Source organism: Hypanus sabinus, chromosome X1 (genome assembly GCF_030144855.1).
Source record: "Hypanus sabinus isolate sHypSab1 chromosome X1, sHypSab1.hap1, whole genome shotgun sequence".
Taxonomy (NCBI): Eukaryota; Metazoa; Chordata; class Chondrichthyes; order Myliobatiformes; family Dasyatidae; genus Hypanus; species Hypanus sabinus.
In genome coordinates, this window is record NC_082738.1 from 14832608 (window position 1) to 14858802 (window position 26195).

Genomic DNA, 26195 nt, shown 5'->3' on the forward strand with positions numbered 1-26195 from the left:
AGGTGAAATTCATCATCCCCTCCCAGCTGCCAGTGATTTGTTTTAATTATTCAGTATGCTTCAAAATATAATTTTAAAGAGTTGTTTTTTTTCACTACAAAATAACACAGCTGTGGAGGTGTGATAAATATCTCCCAGATCAGATCTTACATCTGGAATTGGTAACTTTTGTTATGATTGTGTCAAGAGTAAAGGGCAGGGAGAGAGAAAAGCTCATTTCTTGGAGGAGCAGGTGTAATCCACTTGAACATCTTCAATATTGTGCTGCAATATTGGCAGACGTGGCACCACTATGTTGCTGCAAATTTGCACAGCACTGTTGTTTTACTCAAGTAGAGTTATACAATGAAGAGGATCTCATTCAGTCCATTGTGCTGGACAAACTATCCTATAGTTTGACTTCAATAAGTAACAGTTTAATTTTATAAATATCTCTGACTCAACAAAAGCCCCATTTGCAATAGATTTCAAAGCACACACCTGAATTGCAAATTGTAGTCTAAGATAAAGGTAAGAGCAAGAATGACTTGCCACATAATTCAAGATGTTAAAAATGGAGCTGCCTCTACACTTGCCAGTGTTCCTCATGTTATTTTATGCTTCACAGCTACTTGTTACTGACAATTAACGGAGAATCTTCCTTTAACATCGTGGATAGGGGAATCAAATTGTCGTCAATTAATGCACGGCACAATCCATATTGAACATATTGTTTAATTCATATTTTTCTTGTGAATGTTGTGTCTCTAATGCTGCTTCAGTGTTTTCATTGCAACTATGCATTCATGTTGTTGTGGAGATAACAATAATCATGACTCAACACCATCCATTAAACTGTTGCACTGCAAACCAAAGAAGGGCTCAATAGAGTTTCTCCCCATCTCTATGAATGTAAATTGATTCAAAATACAAAATGCCTGCTCAAATTATATTGCACATTTCCATCCAGTTGACTTTCTTGACATGACATTGCAGTGGTCATATCAGCTCAGGAACAGTGAAATTCACAAACGGTTCAATTATCCCCATTTACACTAATGCTCAATTCCAATGCTAAACATATATTCATTCATCATTTGTTAGGAGGTATTAACCAAGACAGCATCATCTGATTTGGCAATCCATCTGTAGTTTCAGTGATCTGCAGTTGTTACTTACTTGATGGAATTTTTTTAGCCAAATACTGAATCCCATCAGCTTATTGAGCAATAGCAGACTCGATTGTATATATGTTTGGCTGAACTATATTTAATTGAGTGTTCCATTGTGGGTACAGTCATTTGGTATATTGAATATTTTAAAATTGATTTCTTTTGAAAGTTTAATTAACAGAATTGCAAAAACTTAGTCTCTTAAAAATGGCAAAAAATCATTGGGTGTATTGGTCTCATACCTTTCATCCATAATGTAAATGTTTCCCTAATTGAGAGTCAAGCAATAGTTTAAGTTCATAACAGAAAATGTAGGGAATACTAAGTGTCAGTTAGCATCTGTGGGGAGAGAAATCAAGCTAATATTTCAGGACGATCACTTGTCATCAACAATCATGAAAACTCATCAACATTTTATTTTCTTTTAGATTTCCAGACTCTTTAGGATTCTGCTGTTGGGTAACAGCGTAAACAATGCTGATTTCCTTTTCTTGCATGTACATAATATCGTTAAATGACCAATATCTCTAAATTGGGGACCAATTCAAAGCTGCCGTGTTTGTAGATAAAAACAACAGTTGCAATTGAATCTGCAGTCAGCTAGCATGGCTCTCTTTCACCTGCCTGGTGGGTTCAACTGCAGCCAAGACAGATGGGTTGAAATGATTGTCTCTATAAGGAGCCTACATAGAAGGTAGTTGGATGGTTATGACCTTGTTCCTTGTGGACATGGCTGCCCAGTGCACACAGTGCACTAATTGCCTTCAGCTTGACAATATTACTTGGAGAGGTCATAAAGAGAGCCGTGAAGGAAAGTGGAAACATTACACAGCCTACTCTTCTCAGATTGAGGTTAATGTGTGCAGCTGAGCAGAGGACAGAGAGCTTTACTCTGTATCTAACCATACAGAGTACCTAGTATGCTGAAACTGGTAGCCTAAAGCAGAAAATAGTCCCATTTTCAATCAGTGATGACTTTGATAAACAGTAATAAATGCAGCAAGAAGGTTGGGGGTAAAAGAATCCTTAACTTGCCTTGATTTATATAGTAGCGATGTCAGTTTTATGGGCAAGAACAAAACTAATCAAGTGGAACAAAGCAAGACAGGATCGAGGAGTAAATGAGGGCTAGGGACACATTGTGCACTCTGAATTCATGATTCAAGGAAAGGAGAGAGGATTGCTTGAGAGAGCAAAGTTCATTTGCTGACCTTGAAAAGATACTGTACTGTGAGCCTGGCAGAAGTAAGAAGGAACAAACATGGAGGGGAAAATGTCTTTAGAGGCATTTTGATTGTGTATTTTAAGAAGTTTTTTAAAAATTTAAAGTAGTTCAAAGCACAATGTTTCCAGTAAAATGGAAGTTATTTCATGAGAGAGTAAAAGTAAGTGAAGAGGAGACAAACCAGGGCCCCCAAGTCTATGAGAAATGAATCAGGAATGGAAGACATTGTACTATTAAATAATGCAATTAAGGAAAAATAATAGTCAATTTTATTTCTATACTCACTAATCATCGAACAGGGCATGCTCTCCTGACTGTTCCATTACTACAGACTATTGAAACCTTTGCATAAGTGAATTAAATAACTAGCTTATGCATATAACAGGATTCAATTCAGAGACTATGGTTCACATTGAAAATAATAGGGGTAAAATTCAGGGCATTTGATTTCATTCAGATAGTGATGTTTTATAATGTTCTGTTTGTAGGCTGTTTCACCAAAATGTCACATTTAGTTGCATTTAAGATATTTTGAATGAGTTAAAATATCGAGAGGTTTACAGGGTGACTTAAACCAAAACACCTAATTACTTTCTGTGTATGTGTTTTGGATAGCATCACTGGCAATGATGCCCTGTAGTTCCTTTTGCTTCTGGGTGAATTGTCTGAAGCACAGAGTGGCTGCAATCTAAATTCAGAAAAGGTGAATTAACTGTTCACAATGACCCAAGGACCCCTCCTCTCCAACTCAACCTGAGGCACCTTCCCCTATTGGCTCCAAGGATCCACTTATTCCTAGTGATCCCAGTCAATCTTCGTTTGTTAAATGCTAGCAAGTCCACCTTCGGATGAGTTGGGTGTTCACGGCCTCCAATTTTATACAGTACCAATTAGCAGAAAGTATTAATGACACAAAGAGCGTCTATTCAATATTTAGTAAACACAATTTTTCTGTGTGATTTTAGGATGTAATTAGTTTTTGACAGTATGTGGGTGGGAAAGTACATGGATATCTGCTTAAAACATACACACCCAGCTTTTTTTTTATATAGATCATCAGGATCTGGGGATTTGCATTCTTACCAACCTCTCCATTTGCAACACTGAGGAACCCTATAGTGTGGATTGAAAGGTTTTAAGGTGGGCCAAGTCTGGTCAGTTTACTTGAAAGTGTTAGAAGAATCCAAAATATTTAAAAATAAATTGGCCCAGAAGGAATAAATATATGTGACCAGAAAATGGATTTCACCTCTTTCACTACTGGGTCTGGAATTTATGCCCAGTTGTACTCCTTGCAATTATTCAGCAAAAATACACTACCACAATTTGTACATGAAATCATGCACTAAAATGGGACCTGTACAACATGCATCAGGAGCTGCTTGAGAAGATATGCTGATCACAAAGCATCAGATCTTTTAGGTGCCCTCCCCATGGCAGACACATATCAGTTGCAGAAATGAAAATAGGTGAGGGGGGCTGATGAATGGATGGAGGTGGGTGTGGGGCGATGGGCAGATGGAGTTGGGTGCGGGGCGATGGGCAGTTGGAGATGGGTGAGGGGGGTGAGAGACAGGTGGCAACAGAGGGAGACAGAAGTCAGAGGGTGAAGGAGTGTTAAGAGCTATGGGTAGAGCCAAGTCCATGGTCAAATTGGCCATGATCTTATTGAACATCGGAGCAGTTTCAATGGGCTTCTGCTCCTATAATGTTCTTATGTATACCTGCCGTAGAGATGAGAGAAAAAGTGGGGAACGGAAGATATGCTGATCGCCCCATGTCTATGGGTATGTGAAAAATGTTCTATGCCATGAGTGGTCCCATACCAATGTAAGGCATGGGACAAACCAGGGGCAGAGATCAATGTGTGTAATTATGACGTCAACTAAAGAAAGAGGCTGAGAACAGCTAGAGGACCACGAATGATGCAGTTTCCATTCCCCTGAGCTCTAAAAATTAGAGCTGGTGGATGGTGTTTGCAAGACATGCCACAGTATATACCTTTCATCTGTTGTCTCACTGCTGATATCAGCCTGATATGATCCCAGCTTTGTTTGTGAGTGTCTAACGATTTTCATACCATACGCCAGTGATATTAAGCCTAATTTTGATTCCGATGGTCAAAAGTTTCACCCAAAAGTTCCAATTTACGTTAGCAATGGAGGAAGAGTGCCATGCGTAATCTGTTATGTTACTGAGTGGTGATCAATGCTGGGAAAATGTTAGCAGTGCCAGGGCAAATGCCCACAATGTCACCTAGAAATGATTGACAGTGCAATCTGACCCAGGTAAAATCGCTTTTGTGCTTGATTTTCATATGAAAAATTAATGCTAATGGATCAAATTTCTGGGACGTGAAGTTAAAGCACTCCTTCCACCTGGTGCACATGTTAATTTCCCAAACCCCACTGGTGGCATTAATAGATCTTGTCTTATTATCTGACATTTAAACAGGACAAATGGTATTCCCAATCTATAATATACATACTGGTTAGGCAGGAAGTTAAAGCTCTGTAAGGTTTTACGACTTGATATGACCCGTTTGTTTGAACACCCCAGGGGCTCGTCGGACACTATCTAAAGTGATTGACACCGAAACCAAAAACATCAAATATCCTAAAGATAACTGGTAATTTGGGTCCAGCTCACCAAGCGGGAATTCTGCATGGTATCAACAGTTCATGGCGTGGCCCAGCCCAGGCACACACTCCAGTACTGCAGATGTATATGGCAATCTGGCTCTCATTCTGTGCCAAGCTTTTCTTTTAAGTTTGTAGATCCATGTGATTTGCATATCTGGCAACAAAACATGAAAGTAAAACCCAGCTATTTCTAAAACCTCAGAAGGTTGCTTTAATTGGAATGGATGTGAGTTCTTTCAAGATTTCTCAAATCCAAAACATTTGCTTATATACAATAATTGCAGAGGAGAAGGAAGCGGTCTCGTTCTCCACACAGGTCTGATGTACCACTTTAATGGAATCGTACTGAAAATATTTGTTTCTGCACAATAATTATTTAGAATGCACAGCACACACAATATATCAATCTTCATGCACATATTAAAAGTAGCATTTGCACTATATAGGGGCATAATAAAGGAAGCTCTGGTAAATCATTATAAATCGCTGTTTAGATCCCAACTCACGTTTTGTGCCAAATTTCAGGCACCACATTTCAGGAAGCACACCTGGGCCTCGCGGAAGGTCCATGGAAGAGGCGGCAGAGAGATAGCAGACATGAGGGAACTATATGGAGAGACTGGAGAAGCTGGAGTTATTCTCAACACAGCAAAGACGCTTAAGGAGATGGCTTTAATACCGAAGTGGAGGTGGCCGATAGAGAGAAACGGTTGTGACTGGCAGGAAGACCCGTAACCAAAGGATTCGAGTTGAAGAGAATTCGCGAAAAAAAAAGCCAAAGGAAAACCAGATTTTTTTTTTGGGCAAAAATACTCGGCCATTTCTGATCTGGAATAAGTTGCTCGAGAACAACTTCATGAGGGAATTGGATGGAAAGGGGAAACATTACAGCCGAAGGGAGAGCAGCGAGTGAGATTAATTGGCAGCTCTTTCGGCGATCAGGAACAGGCAGAACGGGCCGAATAGCCTCCCACGCCGCATCGTTCTCTGACACACTATGGACTTTCCATCCTCTTGAAGCCGCTGTCTCAACGCCCGAGCTTGGATTCTCTTCCACAGCCCAACAATGCTTCACACTTTGGAGAGGGGCGGTATCTGGGACCTTTAAGTTCCAACTCACTTGCTTCTAGCCGAAAGAGACCGACAGAGCGTATAAATCCCCCCCCCCCCACATCACCCAACAACTTTCCCAACAGTCCTTCACTCTACCCCTAACTCAATATACCTGCAGACTTTCCCCGAAGTGAACAAAATTCACCAGAAATTGGCCGGCGAGAGAATTTCTCAGCCATGTTGGCTCACGAATGCTTCAGCTGAAGTTAGGCGGGTGCACCTGGCAGGTCAAACTGCACAAACTTTTGTATTGGGAGCACAACACTTACCTGGCCGTTCTTGCACAGGTCAGCCCACATACTGGTACCGTCCCCTCCTCTCATCAGTACATGATAGGTAAAGAAGTAGATCCCGGGAACCGTGCAGGTGAACTTGCCCGTAGAAGCCTCGTAGTGGTTTCCAACGTTAGTCACAACGTCGTCAAACTTAAGAATTTCGTAGCCCTCGTGCGGTTTCTTGAGGCCGGCGTAAAAGGCGATCTTCGGGCTGTGGAAAGCTGCGCTGAATGTGCCTGCCCCTGATCCCGGTGGCCCGGGTGGACCCGGTTTGCCTAGATCTCCCCACTCTCCAGGTGGACCTCTTGGACCTGGGGGTCCGGGCTCTCCGGGAGGTCCCCTGGGTCCAGGTTTACCTCGGCGTCCCTGGTCGCCCTTGCTCCCGTGGATGAAGGGTGGCGGGGACATCACGGCCAGATCCTGGATGGCTTCTGCCGCCGTGGAGCTCGGCTTTGGGCTGTAAGGGTCACAGACCATTCTGCAGCTGCCTAGCATCTCGTAGTGGGCTGAAGCCTTGGAGCTTTGGACCAGCAAGGGGATGGCGATGAGCAGAATTAAGACCATGGCCACCCCAATGGCCGCTCCAATCACTCGCTTCCTTCGGCTGATTCTGGACGCAGCCAGCGTCAAAAAATCGTTTTCACTTTTGGAAGTAATGGTGAACGATTTACCAGAGGCCACCCCAACGGAGAAATCTATCTAGCTAGTTACAGAGAGGCAGAAGATGTTTCTGGGGGGAAATCAGGATTTGCTAGAGAAAGTTTTGCTCTAAGGCTCGTTCTCCCCTGCCAGATCCAATGTCCATCAGCGAGGAAGGCAGCGCGAAGTGTCTGCTCCGACAGGCTGCTACAGAAGGTCTGACGAGGGAAGGGGGATTTTGTGGACAATCTGAGCGACCCCTGCCTTCAGATCGCGTGAAATCACATCTTCCTGACGCCAACCGCCCTCGGCTGGGATTGCGAATCTTCGCAGAATTGCGGACAGGTCTTCCAAACTACTTAAAAAAATATTAGCACTTATAAAACTCTTCGGATATTTAGGTTGGTGACAATAATGCAAGACACTTAAAAGTGAAGTAACCGTATGGAGTTTGCAATAACTTATTTAAAACATATGATGTTTTAGGGACTGTTTATTTTCACCGGCTTCAAAATTTCATCTATTTTTAAAAAATGAAGCACGGATCATAACAAGTTAATAGCAAGATAGAACTGCAGAACTTACCCCATGCAGATTTGTCTTAAATTCTCTCTCTCTCCCTTTCTCTCTCTCTCTCTCTCTCTCTCTCACACACACACACACACACACACACACACACACACTCACACACACACACACACACACACACATACACACACACACACACTCACACACACACACACACACACTCACACATACACACACACACACACACACACACACACACACTCACACACACACACACACAGACACACAGACAGACACACACACACGCAAACTTTGCAAGATACAAATAATCGGTTAAATTCTCCCCTGCCGCCGACGAGATTTTTCAGAAAACGCTGCTCTCGATATCAGCGCAATGCTTGAATTCATTCTGGCAAAGCGCTGTGTCCCGCCGAATTACTTTATTTGAATTTTAACAACCGCCGTTGATTACAGACACATCCCAGAGCTTGCAGGATTCTTTGATGATCGAATTTCCAAGACGAGAGTCAGCAAAAAAAAACCTAAAAATCTCATTTGGGACAAAAATCTCATTTGGGACGATGGTTAACAACGAAGCTAAATTCCCCTCCTCTCTATCATCCCGTGGCTTTTTAAAATGAAGCATCGCAGACTGTCTTTTATTAGAACAAAAGTATAATCCTGATGTAGACTCGCAGGGGGACCTGTCAATTTACACGTTTAATTCGGTTTCAGGCACCAGTTGCAATGAAAGAAGCTGCAACTTCTAATGCAGGAATAAGCATCCCCTCCACCCCAAACAACTTCCCATTTTGAACGTAGAACTGAAAGAAACGTTCAACAAAATGATGTCTGAATGCCGGTATTGACTATGTTTTGTTCTGAATTTGCATATAAACGAACGAGCCCTTCATCCTTACATTTTCCTAAACGGACGCAGATGCTCGTTTTCACCTCACCTGTTTAATATTTATCTGTTTCTGCAGATAAATATTATGGAACATATGCTTCATAAAACAAACAATTTCACCGCGGTTATTCCATGCTGTGATATAACTAAACAGACCTCTGGGACCGTGGTGAGATATAATTTCATTGTGTTCCAGTGTGAGTTGAGAGCTATATGCGGGGTTTCTGCTAAAGAAATGTTCTCTCCAAGCCCAGACTGTCTTGTCTTGAGCTGCAGAAGATGTACCATGTTTATCAATTTTCCTCTTAACTTGATAAACACGTACAGGAGACCCACAGACCGCAATCAATATAATTTCTAACCATAATTTATCACTGCTATCCAAACGGCAACGGGTTTAACCATTCGAAAATATTCTCTCCATAAAAAAAGTTTTATTTGCTAAATAAATATATTTGAAACGGCCAAGTTAACTGTAATTCACTTCCAATTGACCCTCAGTTAGACAGTATGTTTTTTGCTTATTATTTGGGGGGCGGGGGAGGAATGGAAGCTGCTGTAACTGATTTTTGTTAAATACTGTAAATTTTAAAAATCTCGCAATAACAATGGGCTTAATTAGAGGATAGACTTGAAAGTTTAAGCGCAGCGGTCAGGTGGTGCGATTGCTTAACAGTGTGAAGAGACATGCAGGGCCAGTTAATTGGCTATATTTGACCCCTGTTGTTTTTAAAGGATCATAGTGTCGAACTATCTGGGATCAGGATTTTGCAGAATGCAGGGAACGAGAAGACGAATGCTAAATCTGGCCACAGTACCGCCAGGGGGTCTGTGTAGGAGGGCTCCTTGTGTTGGGGTCGGCGGGAGGTAGAAGTATCCGTTGCTTAATCAGTCAAAAACCAATGGTAGACGCCAGAGTACCGGAACCAGGTTTTTAATAACACTCTCGGAACACAGTACTCAAGAATATCAGAATCAGAATCAGGTTTATTACCACTAGCATAATGTCGCGACATTTGTTGTTTGTGGCAGCATAGTGTAAAACATAAAAATTTACTCTGTTATAATGAATAAATAAACAAATTGTGCAAAAGAGCAACAACGGGGTAGTGATTATGAGCTTATTGACCGTTCAGAAATCTGATGGCAGAGGGGAAGAAGCTGTTTCTAAAAAATTGAGTGTGGGTCTTCAGGTCCCTGTGCCTCCTCCCTGATATTATCGGCAACCTTTGTGTTAAATCCGAATAATGCCACACGCTATTAGATCGAAAATGCATCGAAGGATTAAGGAACCCCCTATTTGATTAAAACACGGGTACAGTACTAGGTCCGCGTCTATGTGTATGATTCTAGGTGGCACCCACGAGATGAGTCGGTGCAGAGTATATGGTTCAGGGTGTATATATCGACAGGGGTCACGGTTACAGGATGGTCCGCTCAGGACCTCATTTGAGCTTCGATTAAAAAAAAACTTGCAATTGCATTTGAACAGGGCTGGAAATTGCAATGGAAGAGCCTGCTCCTCCCATGGAATCGATCACTACAAAAGTCTTAAAATGATAATATATACTGTCAAATGTTACAGACTGGTGTCCAGACCTCATTCCCGAAGAATTGCGATCTCGTGTTAGGGTCGGCCTGCCCGCTGCTGTTTCTGACTCGGATTTCAACTTAATTGCATTTTCTGATCCGGGTAACTTGTACTATTTGTGTGGATTACACATTATTGTGTTTTTTTTGTTCCGGAGGCTTCAAGTGGACAGATTCCAGGGATAGGGTAGTTTTTTTATGTGTCGCAGGAGTGCTGTGGTAGAAATATTATAGTTGTAAAGTTAATGTTTATTTCTTCTGTCCTGTGTTAGACCGCAACCAGATCCTGGGTGAGCTCGTTTGTATTGTTTATTTTCATTGCGCCGCTCTCCTCATAAAGGTCAGGCAAATTTACTTCATACGGTTTTTTTTAAAGTCAAAACGAAAAGGTGCAAACATTCTAAAAGTAGACAATGAATGGTGTATCCCTCCAGCTCCTTACCTTATCAAGGACAGAGATACAGAAAGGCCAGCAATATCATGGAGGACCCAACCCCACCCTGCTCATGGACTGCTTGTCCCACTCCCATCACGCAGGAAGCTACGTCGCATCCACGCCAGACTCAAAAACAGTCACTTTCCCCAGGTAGTAAGGCTGATCCACACCGCCACCCACTAACCCTACCTACCCCACAACACTTCTCCCATTACTTCATCACTTCCTGCGCCGACCGTCACTTTATGGACACACACTCAATCTATAATCTATCTTCTGCATGTATACTTGTTGTGTTTTATTATTGTGTTCTTTATTTTGTTTTTTTTTGGTGCTGCTTTGGATCCGGAGTAACAATTACTTCGTTCTCCTTTACACTTGTGTACTGGAAATGACATTGAACTATCTGGAATCTTGGTTCTTAAATCTTGAATCTCTCTCCTGCAGCCGCTTAAATCACTGCATATAAAGCACGGCTGAAACGATGATGTGATGCTATGTAAATACAAAATTCAGTTTGTTTTAAAGACAAAGCCTCCCAGTGACAACGTCCTGTACCTGCTTCCATTAGCAAAATATTCACCATCAAGCTGATTAACAAGGACTTGGCTAATGTGTTTTGAATTGCGGAATCATGCAATTTTCTCCAACAGAGGGCTGTATGGCGGCAGGGACAGGCCTCAGTTATATTGCTGGTGCTGGAACGAGGAAATTTATATTATTTTTGAAGCAGCATGAATTAAGTTATGCCTGCTCATACTGCTCTTTAATTGGCTAAACACCACACCTGGGCCCCTGGTTAGCTAATTAAAGAACAGGATGAAGGGCAAGAGTGCTTAAGCAGAGTCATAAAGTCGCAGAAAAGTACAGCACAGAAACAGGCCCTTTGGCCCATTTAGTCTGTGCTGAACCATTTAAGCTGCCTACTCCCATCAACATGCACCAGGACCATAGCCCTCCATACCCCTACCATCCATGTACCTATCCAAGCTTCTCTTAAACATTGAAATTGAGCTCGCATACATCACTTGTGCTGGAAGCTCATTCCACACTCGCCCCACCCTCTGACTGAAGAGGTTTCCCCACATGTTCCCTTTAAACCTTTCACCTTTCACTCTTAACCCATGACCTCTAGATATAGTCCTACCCAACCTCTGTGCAAAAAGTCTGCTTGCATTCAGCCTAGCTATACTCATAATTTTTATGCCTCTGTCAAATCTCCCCTCAATTTTCTACGCTCCAAGGAATAAAGTCCAAACCTATTCAATCTTTCCTTATAACTCAGGTCCTCCAGTCCCGGCAACATCCTTGTAAATATTCTCTGCACTCTTTCAAACTTATTGACATCTTTCCTGTAGGTAGGTGACCAAAACTGCACACAATACTCCAAATTAGGCCTCACCAATGTCTTGTACACCTTCAACATAACATCCCATCTCCTGTACTCAATAATTTGATTTATGAAGTCAATGTGCCAAATGCTTTATTTATGACCCTGTCTATCTGTGACACCACTTCCAATGAGTTATGGACCTGTATTCCCAGGTCCCTTTGTTCTACCACACTCCTCAGTGCCCTACCGTTCACTGTGTGAGACCTACCCTGGCTGGTCCTCCCAAAGTGTAACACCTCACACTTGTCTGCACTAAATTCCATCTGCCATTTTTCAGCCCATTTTTCCTGCTGGTCCAGATCCTGCTGCAAGCTGAACGTCACCCTCACTGTCCACTACACCCCCAATCTTGTTGTCATCTGCAACTCTGCTGATCCAGTTAAACCTATTATCACACAGATAATTGATATACAGTAGATGACAAGCAACGATGGACCCAGCAATGATCCCTGTGGCACAGACCTCCAGTCAGAGAGGCAACCTTCTCCCACAAAGCTAATGTCAAATCCATCTTCAATACCAAAAGACTGAACCTTCTTGACCAACCTCCCACGTGGGACCTTGTCAAATGTCTTGCTGAAGTCCATGTGGACAACATCCACTGCCTTGCCTTCATCAACTTTCCTGGTAACTTCCTCAAAAAATTCCATGAGATTGGTTAGATACAACTTATCATGCAAGAAGCCATGCTGACTGTCCCTAATCAGACCATTTCTATCCAAATTCTCATATATCTGGTTCCTTAGAATACCTTCCAATAACTTTCTGGCGAATGATGGCAGGCTCATTAGTCTATAATTTCCTGGTTTATTTTTAGAGCCTTTCTTAAACAGTGGAACAACATCATCTATCCTCCAATTCTCCAGTACTTCACTTTTCACTAAGAGCACTGCAATTTCTGCACTTGCTTCCCACAGGGTCTGAAGGAACACCTTGTCAAGCCCTGGAGATTTATCCATCCTGATTTGCTTCAAGACAGCAAATACTCCCTCCTTTGCAATCTGTATAGGGTCATTGCTGCTTTGCCTCACTTCTATTGACTCTGTGTCCATCTCCCAAGTAAATACAGATGCAAAAAATCCATTTAAGATCTTCCCATCTCTTTTGCTCTTGGAATCCTTTTACTCTCGTCATCCCTTTTCTCTCTTGTAATCCTTTGGCTCTTAATATACCTGTAGAATCCCTTGTCTGCTAGGGCAACCTCATGCCTTCTTTTAGCCTTCCTGATTTCTTTCTTAAGTGCTCTCTTGCATTTCTTATACTCCTGAAGCACCTCATTTGTTCCTACCTGCCCTTACCTGCTATGCACCTCCTTTCTTTCTTAACCAGGGCCTCACTATCTCTTGAAAACCAAGTTTCCCAAAACCTGTTATCTTTACCTTTTATTCTGACAGGCACATGCAAGCTCAAAATTTCACCTTTGAAGGCCTCCCACTTACCAAGTACACCTCTGCCAGGAAACAGCCTGTCCCAATCCACATGTGTCAGATCCTTCTTGACCAACCATCAAAATTGGCCTTTCTCCAATTTGGAACTCACGGGCCAGACCCATCTTTTTCCATATTTACTTTGAAACTAATGGCTTCAGGAATGTTTACATACATGTATTCCGTGTTAGCCTTTGCTTAGTGGCAATGTTTCTCAAGTTAATGAGCGATCGCTTGGCAGTAACTCAAAGCCTATCTGAAATCTTTGCCACAGTTTTACTGCAGCTGATGCACCTGCCATGGTCACCATATGGTCCTGCATTATTTTAATAAACTAATATCGGGCAGGGTGCACTGGACATCAGATATCAACATGATGCCTCTCCAAGACGCAAGATCTGCAGTGTAACTGCATCGCAAGGGGTAGAGAGAAGATAAACCATTGCATGATGGATCCCTCCACCAGAGAAAGAGATTAAATAACTGTATCAAATAATGCATTCCCTAATGTATCTGTCTCTACCCACCCCTGGCAGGGCACTTCACGCACCCACCACTCTCTGTGTAAAAACCTTGTCTCTGACATCACCCTTATACTTTCCTCCAATCACTTTAAGATTATGCCTATTAGATTAGCTATTTCTACCCTGGGAAAAAGTCTCTGCCTGTCCACTCTATCAATGTCTCTTATCATCTTGTACACCTCATCCTCTTTCACTGCAAAGAGAAAAGCCCTAGCTTGCTCAACCTACCCTCACAAGATATGCTTTCTAATCCAGACATCATAATGGAAATCTCCTCTGCACCTTCTCTACAGCCTCGTATTCTTTCTTTATTGAGGCAACCAGAACTGACCACAGTTGGGAGTTTTCACTTTATTTATTCCATCAAAATGATCCTTAATATAAAGTGTTTGTTGATGTAGTTCTTAAAGTGTGGGGCCCTGAACAGGACACACTACTGGAACTAAGGCCTAACCAAGGTTGGATGCTTAAACAAACTTCCTTACATTTGTGCTCTATGCCGATAACTAGAACTCAGAATTCCATATTGTTTTCCTTAAAACAGCTTTACCAACCTGTCGTGCAACCTTTAAAGAGCCGTGACTATGAATGCCCAGGTTTCTCTGTCCAGTCCCTTTCAAACTGCATTGTTTGGTTGATGCTCCTTCTCCTCATTTTTCAAGTTAAAATGCTTCAGTTCACGTGTTCCCTGCATCACATTTCATCTGCTCATTTCACTGGTCTGCTCTGCACCCCCCTCCTCATTCTCCTCATTGTCTTCTACATTTCCAAGTTTTATGATCATCGATGAACTGTAAAATCATTACTTTATACACAAGTCCAGATCATTAATATACAGAAAAAAAACAACAATCAGAGGCACAAAGCCATATCCTAACCACCATCAAAGCTATAATTCACATGATTATGAGACTTTTTTCTCTGTAGATTCCAATAAAAAAAGCTTGATTGATTTTCTTTTGGTAAGACCTATAGAATATAGATACTATTATGCAACCAAGCTTCATAAGGCCAGATATATTTGGCAATAGCAGATTGTAAAGCCCTGAGTGTATAGTATCACTTATCATTTATATTGTGCTACAGGATACTCAGAAGTGAAGAGAGCACTTTTGCAGACAGCACATGGTACACCAGAGAGTTGCTCATACCTCTCTGACAAATAAAACACATGTCCTTCATATGAATGTTTCTGTTGAGAAACTGCCAGTTAAGACATCCCGGGTAGCAGTGATAGTTTTGTCTTCCCAGGTTGAAGTTATTTGCCAAACATTAGCCAGCAGCGAACAACGGATTCAAACTGATCCATTGAGCCCTGTAGGGCTGATCGTATTATTGATAATTAACATGGAGTCATGATAGTTACAGTACTGTGTAGAAGTCTCAGGCACATGTTGTATGTATAGCTCGGGTGCCTAAGACTTTTGTATAGTACTGTAGTAATTTTATGCATTGCACTATGCTTCTGCCACAAAATAAGCAAAATTCATGACATATGTGAGTGATGATAAACCTGATTCTGATCTGGGTCTCTATTGTGGACTGAGTGGGAAGGGGGCAGGGAGAGGGGAACCATGGTTGGGAAAAGGGGAAGGAGAGGGGAGGGAGCGAAGCACCAGAGAGACGTTCTGTGATGATCAGTGAACCGATTGTTTGGAATCAAATGACCTTGCCTGGTGTCTCAGCTTTGGGTGTGTCTGCACCCGCCCCTGGCACTCCTCCTCTGCCACCAGTCCCATGGCCTTCTGCAGCACTCCACCCTCGCCATTCGCAACATCCTTTGCTCCCACCAGATTTACAAACTCGCTCTCTGCTCCATGTTGACAAATACAGTACCGTGCCAAAGTCTTACATACCCTAGATATATACAGTGTATATCTTTGCACAGTACTGTATACTGCATATTTTGTTTCAAAATGTTGGCTTCATACTTGCTGATGTGGAATGAAACAACCTAATACACGTGCCTGAAAACTGGCCTTGGTTTAATGTGTTCATATAAGACAAGTTTTAAAAAAGTGTACATCAGATAAATACATACTTGACCATGTGATTTCCTTCAACTAAGGATCCCCTTGAACAGGATGGCCATTAAGTGGTGTACACAATGCAACGTAAAGTCAAAATCACATTGTCAATTCGATATTCAAAAAGTTAACAAGGGCTCAGAGATCATGAAATAATAATATAATGTTACTGTCTCCAGAATTATTAACAAAGATCAACTGAATGAGGGTCAGTTAGATCGTTCTGTTTCATTTAAATATTTGGAACTAATGACTATTAAATCCATTTCTACAATTGAAACCAAAGAAAGACTGGACTGATTTTTGCTTGAGGTATCTCCCAAGCAAATTGTCTTCTGGATATTGCAGCAATCCAGATCCACTTTATTGCATGTGTTTTCATGAAGGAAGTTATTGGTAACTGGCCATTCAATCACAAGAGAAATTCTGCAGATGCTGGAAATCCAAAGCAACACACACAAACTGCTGGAGGAACTCAGCAGGCCAGGCAGCATCTATGGAAAAGAGTAAACAGTTGACGTTTCAGGCCAAGACCCTTCTTCAGGACTGGAAAGGAAGGAGGAATACAACAGAATAAGAAGGTGGGAGGTGGGGGGAGGGGCGAAGGAGGCTAGTCGAAAGGTGATAGGTGAAGCCAAGTGGGTAGGAAAGGTAAAGAGCCGGAGAAGCCTCCTTCCCCTCTTCCCCGACACATTTTTATTCTGGCATCTTCTCCATTCTTTTCCAGTCCTGAAGAGTCTCGGGCTGAAACGTCGACTGTTAATTCTTCACCATTGATGCTGCCCGATCTGCTGATTCCTCCAGCATTTTATGTCTGTTGCAACTGACTATTCATTCAGCTCTGGATTATGTTATTCCAAGGTAGAATTGCTCACCTGTTTCAAAATATCCCCTTTCTTCAAGTGGAAAGCTGCATGTAAAAGGGATACTCCTGGTTAAGCCCAATTATGGACATATCCTAAATTATTTCATAAAGAAATAATCGATCAATTAAAATGATCAATAATGTTTCCAAAACCTGTTCCACAACAGCTGATCTCCTAGCCAGAGGTACAACCTGGCCAGAGTCCAGATGAAGGATCTCAACCCAAAACAAAATTTGTCTATTTCCCTCCACAGATGCTGTCCGACCCACTAGTTCCTCCAGCAGTTCATTTTTTTTTGCAATCTATCATGTTTTGGAGACAAGGTTACAGAAATTTGATGCTTCTTTGTTTTGATTCTGCTCCCAGCTGTTCCAGACTGGTCTAAGCAATGTTATCTGTCAGACAGATTATGTAATTAAATTAAATCCTTCCTCATCACATTCTTCACTAATCAAACAACACTATGTAATTAACAGTAAGATGTGTTAAGCAAGAGATGTTCATCTCACAATGCTCTCAAAGGCAATTCTCTCAGATCCCTGTCAGGCTTTGCTTATATTCTCGATGGTTTTGCATTACAATGAATAAGAATTCAAGAAAAACAACAATTCAGCACAAAAACCAAAGGATTTAATTATCTTGATTGTTACTGTACTTTCCTGAGTTGCTTGCCTTGCTTAGATTTTCAGTCTTTTTAATCCCCTCTCTGGTAATTTACCTGCTCTCTGCTCCACACTTACTGGGTGGAAATGCCCAGAGGATCCACTTCCCAGAAGATTTTGAACAGTTTCACGCAGAACAATGAAGCACATTGAATTCAAGTTGTTCTTTTCAGTCTGTTGGAAGACTGGTTAGCTGATTATTGACCTCAGAAGGAGGAAACCTGAGGTCCATGAGCCAGTCCTCATTGGAGAATTAGAGGTGGAGACGGTCAGCAACTTTATATTCTTCCATTTTATTATTTCGGAGGATCTGTCGTTGGTCCAGCACGTAAGCACAATTACCAGGAAACCTCGACTTCATTAGGAGTTTGCAAAGATTTGGCATGACATCCAAAACTTTGACAAACTTCTATAGATGTGTGGTGGAGAGACTCTTGACTGGCTGTACCACCAACGTCCTTGAACAGAGAAACCTACAAGAAGTCATGGATTCAGCCTAGTCCATCACAGGTAAAGCCCTCCCCACCATTGAAAACATCTACATGAAACACTGTCACAGGAAAGCAGCATCCATCATCAGGGACCCCCACCACCCAGGTCATGCTTTCTTCTTGCTGCTGCCATCAGGTAGAAGGTACAGGAGCCTCAAGACTCACACCACCAGGTTCAGGAACAGTTATTACCCCTCAACCATCAGGCTCTTGAATCAAAGGGGATGACTTAACTCAATTTTACTTGCCCCATCATTGAAATGTTCCCACAATCTATGGTCTCATTTTCAAGGACTCGTCATCTCATGTTCTTGATATTTATTGTTTGTTTATTTATTATTATTATTTTTCTCTTTTTGTATTTGCACAGTTTGTTGTCTTTTGCACACTGGTTGAACGCCCAAGCTGGTGCGATCTTTCATTGATTCTGTTATGGATTTGCTGTGTATGCCCACAAGAAAATGAATCTCATGGTTGTATATGGTGAAATATATGTTCTTTGATAATAAACTTACTTTAAACTATGGGCTTTAAGAGACAATGGTAAAAATGGTACTCCACTTGGTGGTATATTCCCTAGGAATCTTTTTAATATCAGTTTTATAATGTTTTAATATCTTTTTAATAGCTATTAATTGCTTGGCTTAATGAATGAAATTAATTTATTTTGGTCAGTACAAACATAACAAAAAGCATAATTTTCAGTGATGATTTCATAGGACAAAATAACAACAAAAAACATAGATATTCTTTAAAACAGACCAAAATGGTGTAGGTTGAAGCTACAGCTTATTACGCCTACCCCTCTTACTTATACAACAACATATTTGGCATCAATCATCACATCAAAAACAAAATAATTCATAATCTTTTAACACAAAATCCAGTTCCAAATATCATTTATTTACATTCATTTTAAATCATGTATTTTATATTTGTTCATTAAATTATTTTTAAATAGTTTTTTAAACTTGTTAAGTGTGGTGCATGTTTTAAAATTCTCACTACAACTGTTCCATAGATTCACCCCTCTGACTGAAATACAATGATTTTTAACATTTGTTCTCATCCTTTGTTTTTGAAATACACATGTTCCTCTCAAATCATGTTGACTCTCTCTCTAATTTTAAACAATCTTTGCGGTTGCTGTCCATTTTTTTACTTTATACATAATTTGTATTATTTTAAAATCTATGAAATCTCTGAATTTTACAGTGTTCAGTTGAATAAATAGTGGATTGGTTGGCTCATAATAACTTGTCTTACTTACAATAGAAACCTGGATAAGAAATTTAAAGGTTACATGAACAATGGTTGGTACAGTACAGTCGGTTAATACAGGTGGGAAAAAGAATATAGACAGAGTAAATAAGTGAGTCAGATGGAGTTGAATATAGATGATGTGATCACCCAAATAATATTAATATTAGAACTGGGCTTTGCAGGAAGTGTTATTTTATACAATGTGTCTGAAAAATATGGAGCATTCTCACCGAGATGGAGGTACAGTATGAGACCATTGGAGGTGTTTTTATGTTAGGGTTAAAAGACATAACTATCCCTTGTAGTGACAAATTCCACATTTTAACAGCTCTTGGTCAGGTGGATTGAATAGCTCTCGGGTCTAAGTGTCTACCCCTGTATCTGATGTTCCTGTGCTCCTACAAGAAATAGTTGGAACATCATCTGTGAAATTCTATACACAGGGTACTTGCTACAGTCTTTACAGTATGCACAACATATTGAAAAATATGATGAGATAGCCCCTTTAAACATCGCAACAAGGAAAAATCTGGTGACATGAAACCGTGACATACTGATAGAGGAAATAATCCTCTGTGGAATTCTGTAAGCAGATTGCAAAGTTCTTCAGAATGAAATGACTGTAACAGCTCAGTTTCAATGACTATGGAAGTAATCACTGATTAGTACATTATAAATCACATCCCTTGTCATATGTTGTGATGTGACATGGCATACTAATGGGTAAAATAAGTTACATTATATATCCTTGTTTCGTTAAATTTTTCTCAGGATATTTTATTTCAGATAAATATACAGCAAGTGCAGACAAAGGTAACATTGATTTGAAGTCATTTGTACTCCATATGGAGGATTCTGAAATGTTTGTTATGCCTGAAATATCGATAACTTCAAGAGGTAAACATTGAGGTGTCTGTTCAGAAGATGAATGAGCAGCTGGCAGTGTCCTCACTGTGAAGGGTAGGATGGAACTTTTGATACAAAGTAGCAGCAAGTTGTCCACCTTCAAAGTCAGGAGAATGTTCACTGGAAACTCTTTTTTAAAAGTATCTAGCTGGAGAAAGTGAGAGGGGCATTTCTGCCGTTAAGTTCAATAAGATCAGAAATCATCAAGTGGCCATCCTATTGTGAATATAACAGAAATAATGGATACTGAGCAGTTTTTTTTTAATCAAACCAAAGCCCTTGCAAGAAGACTGTCAATAATAACAACAGATAGGGTCAGCTGAGACAAATGGCTACTGGCCATCAGACAGTGAAGAGATACCCCAGGCAACCATCCCTAATGCACTGAACACATAGTTTAACTCCAGTGTTTGATGGGACACCCTCCAGTGATATTGTGATTGCAACACAAGTTGTCACTGAGGCTGACCCTGAGGCTAAACATCTCTCTATTGGATGTTTCTGCCACTAAAATCTACGCTGGCAGCTCGGCTTTAAGAAACGAAGGTGTTATCTTGAGGTGCTGCATCAAATTACACACAATTTACAGCAGAGAAAGGCACAATATGTCTACTATTATAACTATGTGTCCCAAAGCCCTAAACTCACCCTCATCATCAAACCCTATTAACAAATCCTTCTATTCTCTTCAACTTTATCTACTTTCACCTGAAGTGCATCAATGCCCTCACTGTCCCTTGCAGTGACAAATTCCACGTTTTAACAACTCTCAGTAAGTGTTTTCCTTGAATTCTTTCCTGGATTTATTAGTAACCATGTTATATTTATGGTCCTTCTTTTGGTTTTGCATATAAATGGAAACATCTTCTCCATGTCTCCTCTATGAAACCCCTTCATAATTGTAAAGACCTCGATTAGGTCACTTCAGCCTTCCTTTTCTTGCAAAAAAGAGCTGCAGTTAGCTCATTACTTTCTGACAGGTATAACTTCTCAATTCAGGTACAGTACTAGTAAATCTTTGTACCTTCTCCACTGCCTCTATATTCTATATATCACATGAAGACCAGAACTATAACCTCACTTGTGATTTGTTGCACAAGGCCATCAATGGTATACTCCCCCCCCCATATTAATAATATTCCCCTTTTAAAACCAAACTGAATGCCTGACTGGTACAACAATATTGTGCTGCCTTTCCTAATTGAGGTCTTAAAGATGATCTTTATTTGTCACATGTACATTGAAGCATGCAGTGAAATGCATTGTTTTGCACCAAGTCAGATCAGCTCGGATTGTGCTGGACAGCCGGCAGGCGTTGCCATGCTTCCAAGCCTGTACCTCGCTAACACTAAGTGTACGTGTTAGTAATACGCGAGGAAACCAGAGCACAGGGAGAGCGTACAAAATCCTTACAAACAGTGGCGGGAATCGAACCCCGATCTTACAGCCAGTGCTGTAAAGTGCTGCGCTAACAGCTATGCTTCCTGACATATCAGATGTTGATGCCAATTCTCAGTTTTCTATGTTCATGGTGTCGTGTGCTGTTTGTTAATTTCACTAGCTTTAACAGACATTTAAAAGGGTTGCCAGTGGCATCAAAGACACCAAGCAACATGGTAAAAATAACTATTATACATTTTTCTTTAATCAACATATTTAATTCAAAAGTTGCCTACTGAGCCTAAAAGGATGTGGGCTTTGGCTGTCAGTTAAAGTAAAGATAACCCTTTAGACCATGACCAATGGTAATTTCTCATCTTCCTCAAGCGTGCAGCTGCTCAGCATGAACAACTTCAGTGCATTAGAGAGCGTTTTTATACTGGCCTAGCAGTGATAAAAGCAATTGAAAACATTGTAACAGGGCAGTTTTACTTCTGTTCCATCACTTAATTAGGTCTAATTGGATCTTAATAACCTGGGCAATAAACAATTACGGTAGTTGTTATACCAATGAGAAATTGCACAGTGATGGGAATTCCCCCACCAGCCAATTTGCTGTCTAAAATCTTTTAGCCTGCTCATCATAGATAGGAAAACCTGTAAGTGAGTTATACCCTCTGAAAGCCTTTACACGTGCTTGATTTTACCTCAATGGTGGATGAAGGAAGGAAGGAGGTGACAATGGGGAATAATACTTCACCCACACCTTTTGATGTGAGGAAGTTGATGTCATCATACATTTATTGTCTTCCTTCTCAGTAAGTGACTTTTGTCACTTGTTAAAAGTGATCTAATCTGCAAACTTCATGTTATTTAAACAATCAAATCAATTATTAAAAGTTCATTAGGATTCATTCACAAGTCAAATATTTTAGCAAACTCCGAATTTCAATGGGAAAATAAGTAGGTATATATATATTTTTTTTGAGCCAGGAGGGATACTCTTTTAAATGATGAGCATGGTTTGGACTTGAAGGACTTCCCTGTGCAAGAGGATATTAATGTTTCTGTTAAAAGGACAATATGACACTTTGCTTTGCTGGCTGAGTTTTGTCCATGCATTAGGATTATAGTAGGAATGACACGGTTTAATTCAAGTGTTTCTAAGGAACCAACTAGCATAATGATTACGCAGGACATTGGATGCATTTGCATTATGGAAATTTACCTTTTAAATTAGTTAATGACTCTTTTATTTACTTAGGGATTAAAATCACAAAAAACTATAAAGACTTATTTAAGGTTAATTTTTTACCCTTAATCGATCAGATTAAATGTTTGTTTACTAAGTGGTCACCACTATCTTTATCTCTGATAGGTCGGATTAATGCTATTAAGATGGTTATTTTACCCAAGTTTTCATATATATTTCAAGCGGTACCAATTTTTATTCCGAAATCTTTTTTTGCTAATGTTGACTCAAAAATTTCCTCATATATATGGCAGAATAAAAATCCTAGGTTAGGTAAAATATATTTACAGAAGGCAAGGAAGGAAGGTGGATTGGCATTGCCTAATTTTAGATTTTATTATTGGGCAGTTAATATCGGATATTTGATATGTTGGTTAAAGGATTGGGATTTATCTTTTAGCCCTCATTGGGTGAACCTGGAAATTAAATCTGTACAAGGATTTTCATTGGGTTCTATTTTAGGGACTTCTCTTCCCTTTGCTCTTTCCAAATTGCCGAAACGAATTGACAACCTGATAGTTAAACATACTTTATGTATATGGTTTCAATTTCGGAAATGTTTTGGGTTGACTCAGTTTGTTTTAAATATTCCTATTGTATCCAATTGCTTTTTTTTTCTTTTTTGGCGAGCCAGCCAGCTTGTTTTATCCTCCTATTATAGACCAAGCTTATTCAGCTTGGAAGACTAAAGGATTACTACGATTTTCCAATTTATTTTTGGATAATTGTTTTATGTCTTTTGAGCAATTATCTAATAAATATAATTTGCCTAGATTTCATTTTTTTAGATATTTACAGATTAGGAATTTCTTAAATACTGTACTTACTACTTTTCCAAATTTTGTGTCTTCAGGTATTTTGGAGAATTTGTTTGAACTAAACCCTTCTCAGAAAGGGCTAATATCAAAACTTTACAATATAATTATGAAGATACGTTCAGAGCCCTTTTATAAGACTAAAAATGATTGGGAAAGAGAACTTAACCTTACTATCCCTATTGAGAATTGGGATAAAATTCTTCAATTAGTTAATACATCATCTATATGTGCTAAACATTCATTAATACAGTTTAAAGTTGTGCACAGGGCTTATATGTCCAAGGATAAATTGGCTCATTTTTATTCCTATATAAATCCTATTTGTGACAGATGTCATTCTGAGATAGCATCTTTAACTCACATGTTCTGGTCGTGTCCGCTTTTGAAAAAATATTGGAAAGATATTTTTGATATTATTTCTGCAGTATTGAACATTGATTTACAACATCCTATTACTGCAATTTTTGGTTTACCAATGATGGACTCACTCCATTTATCCTCTTCCGCTTGTCAAATGATTGCATTTCTTACACTAATGGCTAGAAGATCTATTTTGTTGAATTGGAAAGAAATTAATCCTCCTACTGTATTTCATTGGTTTTCTCAAACTATATTATGTCTAAATTTAGAAAAAATTAGAAGTGGTGTATTTGATACTTCTATTAAATTTGAAAAGATATGGAGACCATTTATTCAATATTTTCATATGATGTAATATGACCCTGTTCCAAGCCTATTTGATTTTCCAGTTTCGATTTTATATATGTTGAGAGGATCGGAGTTGATGACACTGATGATTTTGTATTTTTGTGAGATATTATAAACAGCCCTTTTTTTTCTTTTTCCATTTTTTCTTTTTCTCTTTTTTTTTTGTTTTTTTTCCTTATTAGTTACTAGATTATTAGATTAGTTTTTTTTTTGCATAATTTTTTTCTTTTTCTTTTTTCTGTTTTTTTTATTATATATTATGATATACCTAGATTTGCCTTGTTTATTTGTATCTTGTATCATCCATGATTTGGGAATACTCATTTATACTGTAATCATTGCTTATGTATTCTTTCATGTTCAGTTGAAATGTGTATGTTTGTAATCCCATTATCTATGTATCAATTTTATTTTGTTGATATTAATAACAATAATAAAAAGATCGAAAAAGAAAGAATGCATTTGCACCATTATGGCTACTGTCACAGATATCTTCAGAGTTGGACCTTACTTAAACACTAATTGACAGCCAAAGTGAAGTCTAGGCATTAGGCAGCCACCGAGTACTTCATAGTTCTCCTTCTCTTACTGCAGGTAAGGGGTGGTTACACTGAGCGAGTAATGGGACTGTGGATGTATAAAATAATTACCTAGCATCATCTCAAGAGAATTTAACTTCCCAGAGGATCCAAAATGGAAAGGTCTAAAATGACTGAATTTGCTCTATCACTTCTCCATCTGACTGTTTGAATGTAATTTTTCTTTAGTACCCTGCCTCGAGTGATCCTACAGAGTGCTGAGTTGTTACTGAGCTCTTTGTCTTGGGCTCCCAAAAACCCCTCCTTATTAAAAAAAGATACCTGCTTGGGTTGCATGCTGCCATGCCAGGAATTTGTCACAGGCTACTGCTCTCCCCACTGTTGTCCTCTGCTGTCTGGGAATTCGGCACGGGTCCCTACTCTATGATGATGCTCACCCTGCAGTGTACTTGCAGTTGGTGTGGAGAGGCTGCATCTGTGAACAGGGTGACTAATGCGGACACTCAGCACCATGCAGATACAGTAAGTGCAGTGAATGCTCTGGGTGCTGACTGACCACCTGGATCTTACAGTCTCCCTCATCACCTCCTGATGGAAGCTGCTGATGCCCCCTCTCAGCTGGGGATGTTACCACACAGACACCTCCGGCTGGGCAGCAGGCAAACAGCAGCTTCCAGGGTGCAGTCCTGAGCCGCAAGGGGTTCAAAGGATTCAAAGTGCATTTATTATCAGAGTATGCATAATTATACAATCTTCAGATTTGTCTGCTTTCAGACAGCCGCAAAGCAAGAAACCCGAAAGAACCCAATTTTAAAAATAAAGACCAACACCCGATGCTCAGAGAAAGAGGAAAAAAAACACAAAACATGCAAACAATAAAAGCAAGCAACAGCATTCTGAACTACATTGAGTCTGTAGAGCTGAACCCCTAGAGCAGCAAGAGTAGGCCCAAAGCCTTGGTCTCAGTTATAGCAGGGCAAAATCATCATGAAGAGTGTAGCAGCTGGAACAGTCTCACAGCCTCAGTGCCACAGAGAGAGGAGTGAACATCACGGGAGAGCAAGTGGAATCGGTCCAACCCTCACTTCTGGTCCTGACACCCTGCCTTTCCTGCCTATCTGGGCTGCTGTTTAAATTGTCCAAACACCAGTTCTGCCCTGCACTAGGACCCGGGCCCCGCCACAGCGATATGCTCTGGGCCTAGCCCGAAGCCATTCTCGACCTCTCCAAATCAGCTCGGCGCTTAGATCAATCCCATCTCTCACCCGCCTGGCCTGAAGCCGCCTCGAACACGTTACGCTCTGAATGTGCAATGCACCAGCCCGGATCATCCCTTTGCATTTGCTCGCCTCTTCATTGGTGACATGTCATTGCCGAGTGACTGCATCACTTCCCCCAGCTTCTACAGGGCACCTCTCCACACCAGGCCA

General features: G+C 40.4%; 1 protein-coding gene across 1 annotated transcript in view; it reads right to left on the minus strand.

Moving 5' to 3' along the window:
- The window catches only part of LOC132384455 (complement C1q-like protein 2), a 54904-nt gene extending 47727 nt beyond the window's left edge, over nucleotides 1–7177 (minus strand). Inside the window, exon 1 of the mRNA XM_059955607.1 lies at nucleotides 6401–7177. Within this exon, the coding sequence (XP_059811590.1) occupies nucleotides 6401–6970 (570 nt within the window). The 5' untranslated portion in view covers nucleotides 6971–7177. The remainder of the gene's footprint in view (nucleotides 1–6400) is intronic.
- Nucleotides 7178–26195: the final 19018 nt, after the last annotated feature.